The sequence below is a fragment of the Herpailurus yagouaroundi genome, unplaced genomic scaffold (assembly GCF_014898765.1).
Source record: "Herpailurus yagouaroundi ecotype Mexico unplaced genomic scaffold, PumYag 220, whole genome shotgun sequence".
Lineage (NCBI taxonomy): Eukaryota > Metazoa > Chordata > Mammalia > Carnivora > Felidae > Herpailurus > Herpailurus yagouaroundi.
In genome coordinates, this window is record NW_024412451.1 from 6,049,000 (window position 1) to 6,063,917 (window position 14,918).

The 14,918-nt window shown below is 57.4% G+C and overlaps 2 protein-coding genes across 2 annotated transcripts in view; both read left to right on the top strand.

The window, feature by feature from the left end:
- Window positions 1–871: 871 nt before the first annotated feature.
- NR1H2 (nuclear receptor subfamily 1 group H member 2) lies at window positions 872–7,600 on the top strand. Its single transcript, XM_040458076.1, has 10 exons — window positions 872–1,092; window positions 1,204–1,338; window positions 1,938–1,999; window positions 2,079–2,210; window positions 2,583–2,873; window positions 2,956–3,230; window positions 3,445–3,624; window positions 4,288–4,387; window positions 6,470–6,678; window positions 7,010–7,600. The coding sequence occupies exons 3-10, from the start codon at window positions 1,957–1,959 to the stop codon at window positions 7,154–7,156; spliced, it is 1,377 nt and encodes a 458-aa protein (XP_040314010.1). The 5' UTR covers window positions 872–1,092; window positions 1,204–1,338; window positions 1,938–1,956; the 3' UTR covers window positions 7,157–7,600.
- Window positions 7,601–8,938: 1,338 nt separating this feature from the next.
- POLD1 (DNA polymerase delta 1, catalytic subunit) overlaps window positions 8,939–14,918 on the top strand; it is a 30,415-nt gene continuing 24,435 nt past the window's right edge. The window contains exon 1 of the mRNA XM_040457966.1: window positions 8,939–9,046. The gene's annotated coding sequence lies outside the window, so the exon portion shown is untranslated. The remainder of the gene's footprint in view (window positions 9,047–14,918) is intronic.

The window sequence follows — 14,918 nt, forward strand, 5'->3', positions numbered from 1 at the left end:
AATCTGACCCAGGCTCCTGGCTCTGAGCTGTCAGCACAGAGCTAGACCCGGGGCTCCAACTCACCAACCATGAGATCATGATCTGAGCCAAAGTTGGGCGCTTAACCAAATGAGCCACTCAGGTGCCCCTAGTTGGTCCCAGTTTAGAGGAGGAAACTGAGCAATGGGGAGGGTAAATAGCTTGGCTCAACATCACACAGCCAGGAAGTGAGAGACAATAGATAGTTCAGCCCTTTCCCTGGAACCCCATGTCCATGTAATCACACCTTCTATTGGTAACATACTCAAATTCCACAGCTTCAAGATCATGTGGGAATGGACAAAACAAAGTGTAAAAGAGCATGGTTCATACATTCCAGTTTCCTGAAAATGGATGTATGATCAATATAGATCAGATTATCGAGGGAAGACTTCGGAACGATTCCTTCTACCTATTCAATTACTGTGAGTTTTCTTTAAAAGCTGTTATTTTTCTCTTCTTGGTATGAGAAGGCTATGCCTTTTTTTTTTTTTTAATTCCTATCAACAAGTTTATTTTTTAAACATATTTTTCCTGGATCTAGGTTTGTAATTAAATTTATTTAAAACCAATAAGCAGCGCGCCTCTAAAATCAGAAAACTTGTTTAATAACCAAAAAATGACAAACATGCTTCAAGTCGGCCGTGTGCGAAAAGGAGCTATAGGCGGGGAAATTTATGCCGAGCCAATCCTTGGCCGCAAACACCGAGGGGCACTGGGATGACTTAAAGCCGCCCCGTGGGGGCCGGAAGGTTTGGGACTGACCACGCCCCCCTCGCCGGCCCTGCGTTTGATCGAGCTGGTCCGGAACTCTTCTGTCTGGCCCCAGCGGAGCTACCCCGGAGGGTAAACTTCCGGTGACCGTACGACTTCCGTGCGGGGCAGCCGATTTGGCTAGTCCTAGGCGGACCGGAAGTCCGTCACTCCAGACTACCCGCCCCTTTCCTAAAGTGACGCACGGCGGGGTTGCCGGAAGAAGTGGCGAAGTTACTTTTGAGGGGATCCGAGAAGCGGCGGCGTGCCAGGGGCTACAGAGCAGGAAGAAGAGAAGCAGAGCAAGGGGACCGAGGCAGGTGCACTAGAGTATGGGAAGATGCGGGAGGCGTCCCGGGCCCGGGGCTTCCCGGCGTTCTCCGCGCTGCCCCCGCTCAGCCCCTTTCTCTCCTTCCCCCCCCCTTCCGTAGCTCGCGCTGTCTCCGGCTGTTTCCAGGGCAACGGGAGTAAGAGACCCCCGCGAGAGGCGGCCCACGGGACCCTCGCGCGCAGCCATGAGCCCCGCCCCCCACTGGTGTTCGGAGAGGGGCGGGACCTGGAGCGAGGTATGGGGGCGGAGCGTGATGGGAGGAGGTGGAGGCGGGGCAGGATGGGAGGGGATGGGGCCGGACCTGGAGGGAGGGGTACCGATGGGGCGGGGCAAAGTGGCGGGGCGGGGCATTGTGGATAGAATGAGGGTGCAAGCTACAAGGGTTGGGCGGGACCTAGAAGGAAAAGATGGGGAGGAGGTGGGGTCAGAATGGGAGTTGGGGGTGCTTCTTCAGCAGAGGTGGGGAGTTAGAGGAGGCAGGGTGAACTTGGTGGGAAGGGGGAAGTTAGGGCGGAGCACGACTGAAGCAGAAAGGGCAGTACCTGAAGAGGGAGTGGGCAGGATCCGAGGTGGGTGGAGCCCACATGAGGGGCGGGGTCTAGATGAGGGCAGGGCTTGAGACCCAGCCGGAAGATCTGGAGCAATCGTGGGTGGGGTCTGTCAGAATCGGAGGAGAGGTTTTACAGGCCGGCAGGGGCCTGGGGTGGGGTCTGTGTGCAGTAAAGGAGGAGTCTGGAGAGATGGAAGAAAGTGGTGCATCCTTCGAGACCTGGGGCTGGCCTAACCTGACCCTACCTGGCCCGACAAGGTTCTCAGTCCCCCTATATTCTGCAGGTTGCTCCGTGACTCCACCATGTCCACTCCCACCACCAGTTCCCTGGACACCCCCTTGCCTGGTGAGCGACCCCTTTCCCAGCCAGTCCCTCTCCCATTCCACACTTGGCAGGAGAAACTCACTGTGCTTCCCTCTCCCAGGAAATGGCCCGCCTCAACCCAGCGCACCCTCTTCTTCACCAGCTATAAAGGAGGAGGGTCCTGAACTGTGGCCTGTGGGTCCAGACCCTGATGTCCCAGGCGATGACTGGGCCCGTTCAGCCTGCAGCGAGGGTGAGATGGGGCCCAGGGACAGGGGCTCGGGATGGATATGGGGGGCCTTGAGGGGAGATCTAGGAAGGGAGAAAGATAAAAAATCAGAATGGGAGGCCCCAGTTTCTTGATTTTTTTTTCTTCCGCTTCTTCTTGTCACTTCTTATTCTTTTTTTCCTTCGCTTTGCCTGTGAGTGTATTTTTTTCCTGCTTGACACCTTTTGTTGTTATTTGTTCTTTGGGGTTCACACATCTTTCCTTCTGAATTGCCGTCTCCCTGGTCACCCCCTATACACTGGCTCTTTGTGTCTTCTGTGTCGTGGGGATGGCCCTCTGGCTGCTGTTTCTTTTGGGGGCTCTCTCTCTCTCATGGCTTCTCTCCACCCACCCCAGTCGTCCCAGACCCGGCAGAGGAACCAGAGCGCAAGCGAAAGAAGGGCCCGGCTCCAAAGATGCTGGGCCACGAGCTGTGCCGCGTGTGCGGAGACAAGGCCTCCGGCTTCCACTACAATGTGCTCAGCTGCGAAGGCTGCAAGGGCTTCTTCCGGCGCAGCGTGGTCCGAGGCGGGGCCAGGCGCTACGCCTGCCGGGGCGGCGGAACCTGCCAGATGGACGCCTTCATGCGGCGCAAGTGCCAGCAGTGCCGGCTGCGCAAATGCAAGGAGGCCGGGATGAGAGAGCAGTGTGAGTGCTGGGGAGGGCGCCGTGCTTGCCTGGCCCGTGCACAGCTCCGGGGCCACCGCTGAGGCCTCTGTGTCCCGAATAGGCGTCCTGTCGGAAGAACAGATCCGAAAGAAGAAGATTCGGAAGCAGCAGCAGCAGCAGCAGCAGCAGCAACAGTCACCTGTGGGGCCATCAGGCGGCAGCAGCTCAGCCTCTGGGCCTGGGGCTTCCCCTGGAGGGTCTGACGGAGGTGGCCAGGGCTCTGGGGAAGGCGAGGGTGTCCAGTTAACAGCCGCTCAGGAACTAATGATCCAGCAGTTGGTGGCGGCTCAGCTGCAGTGCAACAAACGCTCCTTCTCCGACCAGCCCAAAGTCACGGTACTGCCCCTCCCGCAGCCTTGAAGGGTGATGAGGCCAGTTGGGGGAAAGCCATCAGGGCTGCAGCCCAGGGCATGGGGAGGGAACAAGGCTCCAGAGGGTGGGGCCTTGGAGAGGAGGGTCTCCTAGGGCGCATTCTTTGCCTCAAGATGTCCCCTCGGCCTCGGGCTCATTGGAGGAATCTGTGAATAACCTTGACCCCCCTTGGCCCTAGCCCTGGCCCCTGGGCGCGGACCCCCAGTCCCGTGATGCACGCCAGCAGCGTTTCGCCCACTTCACGGAGTTAGCCATCATCTCAGTCCAGGAGATTGTGGATTTTGCCAAACAGGTGCCTGGCTTCCTGCAGCTGGGCCGCGAGGACCAGATTGCCCTCCTGAAGGCATCTACCATTGAGGTAACGGGCAGCCTTCCCATCCTCAACATGGCCCTTCATTCCTGCCCACAGGGAACCCCAGGGATAAGCCTCAGGACAGATGCTGGGGGAATAGGGATGAGCGAGACCCCTCTGGTGGTTGCCCTCGTGGGGACGATATCCTACAGGGGGACGTCGAAATACTAAACAGAGAGTCAGAGCCTCCCATGAGCCAAGGAGAGAGAGGAAATGGGTTGAGGCTGAGAAAAATTGAGGATTGGCTGGGAGGACGCACTCTAAAGAATGTGCTGAAAAGGCCGTTCAGAAGAGTTGACATTTAAGCCAAAGCAACAGTAACAAATAAGTATTGAGTTACTAGTGGACCCCAGGCTCCATTCCAAGTCCTGGATAGGTCGCAGTGAACAAAACATGCCTGTCCCCATGCCCTGCAACCACCTGGGGAGAGTATCCTGGGAGGAGGGCGCTGTGGGCATTGAACCTGGAGGAGGGAGAGCTTGGAGTGTCGGGCGTGCTGACTGCAGGCCGGGGTGACTGAGGGAACGTGCTTGGGGGCAGAGGGGTGAGAGGTGATTCTGGCAAGATTAGGTCCCCCCATGGGCCAAGAGAGGAGAGACCAGTGGCTGCCAGGTCACAGGGACTTGTGGCGCCCCTGCCCCTGCCTCCTCCTCTCCCTGCTGCCCACAGATCATGCTGCTAGAGACAGCCAGACGCTACAACCACGAGACAGAGTGCATCACTTTCCTGAAAGACTTCACCTACAGCAAGGATGACTTCCACCGCGCAGGTGTGGTGGGGAGAGGGCTGGGGGGGGGGGGGGCGGGCCCTTTCCCCCGGGGGGGGGGGGGGGGGGGGGGGGGGGGGGGGGGGGGTGCAGGGCCGTTGCCCCTGGGGAGAGGGCTGGGAGGGTGCAGGGCCGGCGCCCCTGCCGGGCCTCTACTGGTGGCAGACCTCAGGCCATCTCGCTCTTGTCTGAGCCTCTATTTTTTTTACCTCCAAAGTGGAGTGAGCCAGCCTCAAAATGAGACGAGAATGTATTTATTGAGTGCTGAGTCTGTCCGCTGGGATGCAGTGCGGGATGAGACAGAGGGGTGTGTGCTCTCACACCGGGGCATCTTGATAGGAATTAAGAAAAGACACTCCCTCCTTCCCAAACCTGGTGTCACTGGAGGGAGGTTGGATCTCAGTTCATTGTGAAGTACGCAACCTACGCAACTGTACGCGGTAGGTCCCTGCCATCCAAGAGCGCTTACCTGCGGATGTGACCTAGGCAGTGGGCTTCTGGAGGAAGTGCATATGAACTGAGGCCTGAGGGTGAGATGTATTGCCTAGGAAAAGGAAATTGGGGGGTAACAATGCCCACCAGGGAACCCCATGTACCATAAAAGCCTTGTTCTCCCTCAGGCTCGGGCTTCACTCTGTGAGTCCAACTCTCCCCCATCATCTCTTCCCGGGGCACCTCTGTATTTTCCTAACCCCATATTCTTCCTTTCCTCTAGCCGCTGGCCCCCCCAGTCCCCTTTGAATATGAGTGTGGCAGGGGAGCACCGAGCGGGGAGAATGTTTCTGGCGGTGGGCTCAGCACATACAAAGGCCCTGAGGTGGGGGAAGAGCTGGATGATGTTAAGGAACTACAAGGAGGTCCAGGCATCGGGAACACAGGGAGATGAGGCTGGAGAGGAGGTTGGGGTCCTACCGCTTCCCCCCCATCCTCTGCCATTGTCCTCCAGTGCCTCTCCCTGGAACACTGTCGGGGCCCCTCACTGGGTTCTCCCAAGTGTGTCTGTTCATACAGCGGTCGGTCGGAAGGGTCGTATTCATAGTTAGCTCACGTCCCTCCTCTTGCTCGCTACCCCTGCATGGCTCCCGTCTCACTGGGAGAAAAGCCAGAGTCCTTGCCATTTTTCACAGGCTCCGAGGGGCCTCTCCACCCCCAGCTCCCTTTGTTCACCCTCCTCCAGCCACACTGGTCTCCTCCCTCTTACTTGAACCCACCAAACATGCTCCCGCCTCAGGCTTTTGCAGTTGCTCAGCCAACATGGGCGACCACCTCCTCCTGGTTTGCATGGGACCTTTGTGGTGTCAACATTTGGAAGCCTCAAGGCCCAGAAAGCTGCCCAGTCCTGGGAAAAACAGACAGGTGGTGCCCACCTGGAACACTCAAAACGTCCCCGTGACTCATCCCCTCCCCTCCTGGTTGTTTCTCAAAGGTCACCCTACCGTGTGGCCTTCCTACAGCGTCACCCTACACACTGGCCACCTTGTCTAAGATGTTGATTTGATTTTCGATGCCCCGATTACCTTTCCTTGTGTTACCTTGATCCGGCTCACAGACCGGATGGTTTAGTTACACGTTTGTCTGTTGTGTTCCCTCAGCCCCCAAGTGCAAGTTCCGCAGGAGGGGAGGCTGTGTCTTCTAAACAGCTCTGCCCCGGGGCCTGCCACATAGTAGGTGCTCAACAGAGTCTGAAAAACAAATGAAGGAACTACTCCTGGGGATGAGTTCAGGCCTTACTCCGTGAACATTGGAAGCCACCACAGGGGTGACGCAGTGTGACCTAGGTTTAAAAATCTTTCTTTTTCGTTAGGAGAGAACCGGGGAGGCCGGGAAGGAGGTGAAGGCAGTGATGAGGCCGCAGGAACTACTGAATAAATGTTCACATTCATTACTCATCCCTTTATTCAGGCAGGGGTTAGGGTGCACTTCCCCGTGCCAGCCACTCGGATGGGGACACAGCTGAACAGAAATGACCAGAAGGCTAGCATTGCTGCCGTGTCCCTCACCCCGCTGATAGCAGCGTCAGGGACCCGGGCTGGGGCCAGTTCGGGGCTGGGGGAGCTCATCCGGCCCCGCCTCCTGCCCCCCCAGGCCTGCAGGTGGAGTTCATCAACCCCATCTTCGAGTTCTCCCGGGCCATGCGGCGGCTGGGCCTGGACGACGCGGAGTACGCCCTCCTCATCGCCATCAACATCTTCTCCGCTGACCGGCCCAACGTGCAGGAGCCGAGCCGCGTGGAGGCCCTACAGCAGCCGTACGTGGAGGCCCTGCTTTCCTATACGCGCATCAAAAGGCCGCAGGTACGGGAGCCCACCCCTCCCAGGGCCCTGGCGGGGACAGGCAGTCCAGGCCCCACGTGGGGTCCGCCGTGGGCTGAGGTCTTGCCTCCTCATCAGAGCCGGGCCCTGTCTGCTGCCCCCACTGCCCGGCTCCTCTGGCAGCGCCCTGAGCCCTGGCCGGTGTCCTCTTGGCCAAGTCTGTCCTCGGGCCTCTGTCCCGTGACTAAGGATCCAGGCCCAGTGCAGGCATAGGGGTGGGGCTCCCCACGCTCTGCCCGGCCCCTGCCTACACCGGTGGTCCGGCTGGCTGACCAGAGCCCACCTCCCTCCTGCCCCCCCCCCCTCCCCGCAGGACCAGCTGCGCTTCCCCCGGATGCTGATGAAGCTTGTGAGCCTGCGCACGCTGAGCTCTGTGCACTCAGAGCAGGTCTTTGCCCTGCGGCTCCAAGACAAGAAACTGCCGCCTCTGCTGTCTGAGATCTGGGATGTCCACGAGTGAGGGGCCTGGCCGCCCTGCCCCACAGCCCTGTACCCTCCAACGCATGGACGTTGTCGCCCCTTCCTCCTCCTGGAGTGGGAAGGAGCCAGGCCTGGGGTCCCATCTTGTGGCTTATAGCACAAGCCCTGGCCCCACCAGCCCTCAGCCCTCGGGTGAGCCCCCATTAGGGTCCAGGAGGCTCCCGCCCTGCCCACTGAGTCTTCCTGGGAGGGCTGGGTGGGTCCTAGATCCCAACCTCTGACCCTCCTAGCACTACCGGCTGCCCTCCCCACCCAGCTTACACCTCAAGCTCACTGCGCAGTGCACCTTGAACAGAGGGAGTGGGGGGCCCGTGGCTCTCCCTGACAGCCTGAGAAACCGCAGGCCCCCTCCCTCTGTTCCTTTTATTTAATAAAAACTAAAAAAAGACAAAAACAGGAAAATAAAGTATGAATAGAAACCTGCCCTGAGCCAGAGTGAGTTCAAGATGTACGGGGGATGGGATCAGCCACCTGAACCTTGTGTTGCTAGGCTGGTGGAGGGTTCAGGGTGATGTGACTGAGTGCGGGGGTGGGGGAGGAAGTGGGGTGTCCAGGAGAGGCTGACGTCCTTGGGGTCATCTTCCTGTACTAGGTGAGTTGGAGACTGCTGAAGGACAAAGAACACTTAAGTGGGTGAAGGGTCAGGCACTCAGTCCCCAAATGTTTCCTGAAGCCACTGGGCAGTGTGCTGGCCCTTCTGGGGATGCAGATGATATTCACGTAACGTGTGTGGGGCGCACTTACTATGTGGCAAACACAATTTTAGGCACTGGAAACACTAGAGAACAAGATAAAGCCCCTCCTGGGAGGTGGCTACCAGTCAGGGCTGGCAAAGGGGGGATGGATGGGGCCAGCTAGCATCGAAGGGAACAGGGGCTTTAATGCAGGCAGCGCGTGGCAGCATGGGAGCCCAGAAGTAGAAGGCAGGCAAGTCCTCACACAGGATATCATGTCCCAGGGGGGAACCTAAACCATGACAAGGGGGCTGGGCCCCCAAATTGAGGGGAGGGCGCATGCCAGGTCTGGGAGGTGGGAGAGTCTGGTGATTTCAGAGTAAGGACGGGCTGTGAACATCTCTTAGTCCCTCCTTCTCCTGTGCCAGGCTCCCAAGGGGTCTCAGAAGTGAGCTGGGTGGACAGTCCTGGCCGAGAGTGAAGGGGGTGTTGCTCGGAGGGATGGGCTGTGTACTGAAAGGTGTGGTTTTTCTTTCGAGCAGCTGGGGGTAAGGTGGGGAAGTGACTAGTTACGAGGAGAAGTCCTGTTGCAAGCAGTGTGCCCGGCGCCCCCAGGTGTGCCCGCCCTGCGCTAAGTCTAGTTTACAGGTAGGGAAACCGAGGCATGAGACAGAGCTGACCGGACCTCCCCTACACGGGGAGGGCAGACGTCAGGTCTTCCGCCAGCGGAAAGAAGGGCCGTGCGCAAGTTGTCCTCTCGCCTGGGCCTTCCGCAGAAAGCAGGCCCGCGAGCCGAGGATACGCGCGATGCCCCCGCGGGCGGGGAGGCGGGGCCGGGAGGACTGCGGGGCCGGCCGCGCCGCCGCGCCGCCGCGCGCAACGAGAGCCGGAATCCGCCGAGCTGTCGTCGGAGGGGGCGTGGCTTAGGAGCAGGCCCCGCTCTCAAGGCGGGGCGGGGTTTGGCGAGAATCTATGGAAAGTAGGAAGAGGCAACATCCTAAATTGGACGGACGGGGCGTGGCCTAGACCCAGTTGAAAGGAGGGGCGTGGCTCGAAGGCTTGTCGGGGCGTGGTCTCGCCCTACTTGGGCGGGAGGGGCGTGGCCCAGGGCGGCGCGCGGCGGCTCTGAGCCTGCGCGCGCCGGAGTCAGGGGTCACAGCGACGTCGGCTGTGGCGGGAAACGCTGTTTGAAGCGGGTGAGTGAGGGGAGAAGGGGGCTTGAAGGGACTCGACTTGGCAGAGAAGGAAGGTGGAGGAGTCGGGCATGTAGGCCTGAGAGAAGGGTTGCGAAGGGGAGCGTGGAGGCGGGAGGGCGCGCGGTAGAGGGGCGAGGGCCAGTGGTTCTGGGCGCGTGCGCGGGGGCGCGCAGGGAGATGATTGGGGCTGGGGGGCCCCTCGGGATGCGGGGGGCTCTTGTGCTGGGCGCCTGGCCCCTGGGGTGAGCTGGGAGATGTACCCTGGAGGATCTTTGGGGCGACGGGATCCCGGACGCAGTGGAAGACTGAATTGGTGCACGTGGTGGCATGCTGATATGCTTTATTCTCTAAATATTGAATACTCCGTGCCAGGCACTGTTCTAGAAGCAGAGGCTACAGCCCGAAAGTCAGAGAAAGTCGTTGGCTCAGGAGAAGACAGTAGACAAGTGATAAATAATAACGATAAAGCAACGCTTTCAGGGTTTGATACCTTATCCGAAGTGAAATAAAACAGGGTAGCCTGTTTCTTTAGCTGGAATAATCAAAAATCCTCTCTCTGGGGAAGTGACATTTGACAGAGCAGTCAGCCATGCAAAGAAAGATTTGGACAGGGGGACCATGAGGTGCAAAGGCCCTGAGGTGGGAAGGAATTTGGCTCCTATTCCAGGTTCCACAGGGAGCCATGGGAGGTTTTGAGCGTCAGAGCAACATGACCCACCCTGCGTTTTGAAAAAGTCCCTGGGTGCTGATTGAAGATGGGATTGTAGTGGGAACAGGAATGCAAGGAGGAAGACCAGTTAGGAGACAAGTGGGGACATTGGCTCAGACCACAGTGCTGTCAGCCTCAGGTTGTCTTCGGGGTTTGAGCCAGCAGGACGCGGGGGTGTAAGGAAGAACTCAGGCGGCTGGGGTATGTGGTTTGGCTGGATGGAGAGAGAAGGCGGAGGCAGAACGGATTCGGGGTGCCACTCTGAGGTGGCAGTGAGTGGGCAGGGTTTAGAGAGAGGCAGGTTGATGATGTCACCTTCTCAGCTTTATAGCCCCACCCAGGCCAGGTTACCTGTCTACCCCCAGCCCTGGCTGCACTTCACCACCCAGGCCTCCTGTCCCGTAGAGACGCTCCTTTCCCACCGAAGGCCTTTGCCACGCTGTTCCTTCTCCTGCGATGCTTTTTCTTCTCTCTTCGGTCCCTTTCACTCAGCTGCTCTCAAGAACAGGCACTTTCCTGGGCACTGGGAAGCCAGTCATAATTCAGTTTGGTTGGGGAGAGGACAGGAGATCTCAATCCAGAGTTCTCTGAGCCAAAACGAGGCAGCACTAGTCTTTGGGAAGTGAGAGAAGCTCCAGGGACTTGGGAAATACTTGGGTCGGTGGCACTCGAGAGGGGTCTAGACTGCCGCACCTTGAAGTGACCTGCGTTCTGAACACCGCGTGAGTGATGCTGGGACCCTAACTTGAGTGAGACTCTGACCCCTGTTTTTTGTTTTTTGTTTTAAGTTTTTAAATTTATTTTGAGAGAAGGAAAGAGAACGTCAAGCAAGCTTTGCGCTGTCAGTACAGAGCCCAACGCAGGGCTTAAACTCACCAACCATAAGATCATGATCTGAGGCTTTTTTTTTCTTTTCTTTCTTTCTTTTTTTTTTTAATTTTAAGATTTTTATTTTTAAGTAATCTCGGTACCCAATGTGGGGGCTCAAACTCACAGCCCCGAGATAAAAAGTCACATGCTCCACCGACTGCGCCAGCTGGGCCCCCAGTGAGGCCTGTTTAAAAAAAAATTTTTTTTTTAAAAAAATCTTTTTTTTTCAACGTTTATTTATTTTTTTTGGGACAGAGAGAGATGGAGCATGAACGGGGGAGGGGCAGAGAGAGAGGGAGACACAGAATCGGAAACAGGCTCCAGGCTCTGAGCCATCAGCCCAGAGCCTGACGCGGGGCTCGAACTCCCGGACCGTGAGATCGTGACCTGGCTGAAGTCGGACGCTTAACCGACTGCGCCACCCAGGTGCCCCCCCAAAAAAAAATTTTTTTTTTAATGTTTATTTATTTTTGAGAGAGAGAGACAGAGCGCGAGTGGGGGAGGGGCAGAGAGAGAGGGGCAGAATCCGAAGCAGGCTCCAGGCTTGGAGCTGTCGGCACATCAGCACAGAGCCCAGTGTGGGGCTCGAACTCATGAACCACGAGATCATGACCTGAGCTGAAGTCAGATGCTCAACCGACGGAGCCACCCAGGCGCCCCGATTTATCTTACTGTCTGTCCCCACAATGCCGAATGAAAACTCTGTGAGAGCAGGGATTCTGTCTCTTCTCCTGCTCTGTCTCATGCGCCCTGAAGAGTGCCTAGGACAGAGGGTGAAGATGGAAGGAACTCACAGAATCTTCACAGAATCTCCTGAGGCAGGTGCTGTTACCCTCCGACGCAATGACTAGAACCAAGGCCCAGAGAGGTGAAGCTGTCTCCCCAGGGTGGCACAGCTAGCTTGGAGGGTTCGGAGGCACATCCCAGAGCCCCATTCTGAGCCAGCACCGCAGACTGCCGGCCTCCAGGGGTGTCTGGCGAGGTACGGGGGTGAACTCTCTACCCAGCGAAGGAGACAGACTGGGGATGGATTCCTCTGCTGGCTCGCCCCTGTACCCTGGCTCACGCACCTAGCGAGGGAAAGGTTAAATAATTGCAGAAGTACCTGTTCCGTCTGCCCCCTCCCCAGAAAACGACCTGCTTTTCGTGCTTTGGCCTCATCCCTCCTCTGGGCCTCCCTGACTCTCACTACCCTTGTGGCAGGCCAGGGACCATCTGGGCCTGTGTCTGACTCCCCTGCCAGACGGGAACCCCTTGAGGTCTGCTGCTTCTCTGCGTCCTCAGCATTGCCCGGCACAGGCTTTGGGAAGTGCGTGCTGGGTGAGACTGCCCCCCTGCTTTTCTCAGCCACCTGACTCCTCTGTCCACAGAGACCCAGCTCCAGTTCAGCTCTTCCAGGAGAGTCGGCGGCCCCCCGGGGCACCCCAGGCAGCTGGTCCTACTTCCCTTACTGTACAGGTGCACCCAACCCAGAACTGCTTCAGAATGTGAGCCCCCCAAAAACAGGGGTCAGGGGGCACCTGAGTGGCTTAGTCGGTTAAGCGTCTGACTCTGGATTTTGGCTCAGGTCTTGATCACACAGTTTTGTGAGTTTGAGCCCCGTGTTGCGCTCTGCACTGGCAGCGCAGAGCCTCCTTGAGATTCTCTCCCTCTCTCTCTCTCTCTCTCTCTCTCTCTGTGCTCACATGCTATCTCTGTCTCTCAAAATAAATCTTAAAAAAATTTTTTTAATAAATTAAAGTTAAAAAAAAAATAAACAGTCCTCGCTGAGAAGGTGACATTCAAGCAAAAACCTAAAGGAGGGGAAGGAGGAAGCCGTGGGGACATCCGGGGAAGAGTAGGGCAGTGGGAACGGCTTGTGCAAAGGTCCTGAGGTAGGACCAAGCCTGGCACGTTCAGGGAAGAGAGAGGAGACAAGTGGCTGGAGCCAAGTGCACAAGGGGGAGAGGGCAGGAGATAGTGTCTAAAAGGGAAGGGGGTGATTACGCAGGGTCTGTGGGCTAGCCGGAGGACTTTGCTTTAGCTCTGCATGAGATGGGACCCAGGGGCCAGTTCCGAGGGGAGGAGGGATGGGATGACCTGGTATATTCGTATGGGATCTCTCTGGTTACTGTGCGAAGAGTACACTGAGGGCTCCTCATTCATTCAACACATCGTTCTCCAGCACCTGCTGTGTACCAGGCTCTGTTGTAGACACCCTCAAATGCTTCAGTGACAGGGCAGACCAGATCCCTGCCGGCGCTGGGCTCAGGTTCCAGCAGGGGGAGACAGACACAAAGCAGTGCACAAAATAATGCTGCCCACAACCTCTGAGAACCAGAGGGGCAAAGCTGGGAGCCCAGCGGGGGCTGGGAAGTGCTGAGACTCCGTCCAGTGGCAGTAGAGCCTATGGGACTGACAGGTGTGTTCTGAGGGGAAGGGAGAAGCTGGGGTGACTCCGAGGTGGTTGGCCTGGTGGGAGTTGCCTCTTCGTGAACTGGGGGAGGCTGTGGGATGCAAGGAGCAGGTCGGGGCAGGGGAAGGCGAGGGGCCCGGCTTTGGAGTGTGAGATGCCTGAAGAGACACATGCTCAGTGAGCAGCTGGGTGGGGCAGGCTGGGGCCTGGGGGGCGGTCTGGGCTGGAGACAGGAAGGGCAGACGTGATCATCGGCATAGAGGTGGCAGTGAAAGCCGTCAGATAGAGATGGGACGAGAACCCCGAAGGAGGGAGTGTCACAGAAACCAGCGGGCACTCAGCGTTGTCTGTTTGCCAGTGAAGGGTCGAGAAAAGGAGAGGGCCCCGTGTTTCCCCAGCTCCTGTCCTGTGCCAGGACACACTGGGGCCTCTTTCCTTCTAATCCTTCCTTGACGCGCCTGGGTGGCTCAGTTGGTTGAGCGTCCGACTTCGGCTCAGGTCACGATCTCACGGTCCGTGAGTTCGAGCCCCGCGTCGGGCTCTGGGCTGATGGCTCAGAGCCTGGAGCCTGCTTCCGATTCTGTGTCTCCCTCTCTCTCTGACCCTCCCCTGTTCATGCTCTGTCTCTGTCTCAAAAATAAATAAACGTTAATCCTTCCTTGCCTATGATGGGGAACTAGCATAGGAACCTCGGTTTTGCCCCCAGAGTCCCCTTCCCTCCCACCACACCCTCCTGGCCACAGCCCGCTGACCTGGGGAGCCAGACTGCCCCCCTCCTGCCTCCCTCTGCCAGGCCAGGGCTGGCCACTGCCCCTCTGCCCCACCCAGGCCTCCCCCCGCAGGTCCGAACTCCGTCTCTCTGGCCGCCTGTATGGCTGGAGCAGAGGCCTCCAGGCTTTTTCCTTCCTGTGGGATAAGCCACTCGTAGGCACAAAAGGAGAGGCCGTACAGGGCCTCCGTCCCTGTACAAAGTGTGTGCGTGCCCGGTCCCAGCAGCGCTATCCACGATAGGCCAAAGGTGCAGACGCCGCCAATGTGCACTGAGCGACGAACGGATCAACACAACGTGACGCAGCCACACAGTGAGGCAATATTTGGGCGTAAGAGGGAATGAAAGGCTGACACCTTCTGCATCCCGGTGAACCCGGAAAACACTATCCTAAGTGAAAGAAGCCAGACACTGAGGGACACATATTGGAAGGGTCCGTGAATAGGAAAGGCCCAGAATAGGCAATCCAGAGACAGACAAAGTTGGTTAGTTGAGGGGTGATGGCCAAAGGGGTGTGGGGATTCATTTTGGGGTGATGAAAAGGCTCTAAAGTTGACTGTGGTGATGGTCACACAGCTGTGAATATACTAAAAGCCATCAAACTATACACTTGAAATGTGTGCGTCACATGGTGTGCGAATTCTATCTCAATAAAACTGTCCCGGAATGGCTGGGTTGGTCGGTCAGTTAAGCGTCTGACTCTTGATTTCTGCTCAGGTCATGATCTCGTGGTTTGTGAGTTTTAGCCCTGAGTTGGGCTCCGTGCTGAAGGCGCGGAGCCTGCTTGGGATTTTCTCTCTCTCTCTCTCTCTCTCTCTCTCTGCCCCTCCCCTGCTCATGCTCTCTCTCAAAATAAATAAGTAAAACTTGGAGCTCCTGGGTGACTCAGTTAAGTGTCCGACTTTGGCTCGGGTCGTGATCTCACGGTTCGTGGGTTCAAGCCCCACATCAGGCTCTGTGCTGACAGCTCAGAGCCTAGAGTCTGCTTCATATTCTGTGTCTCCTCTCTCTCTCTGCCCCTCCCCCACTCACACTCTGTCTCTCTCTCTCTTTCTGAAAAATAAATAAACATTAAAAAATTAAGTAAATAAGTAAAATAAATAAATAAGCATGAAGCTGTCCCATCTTG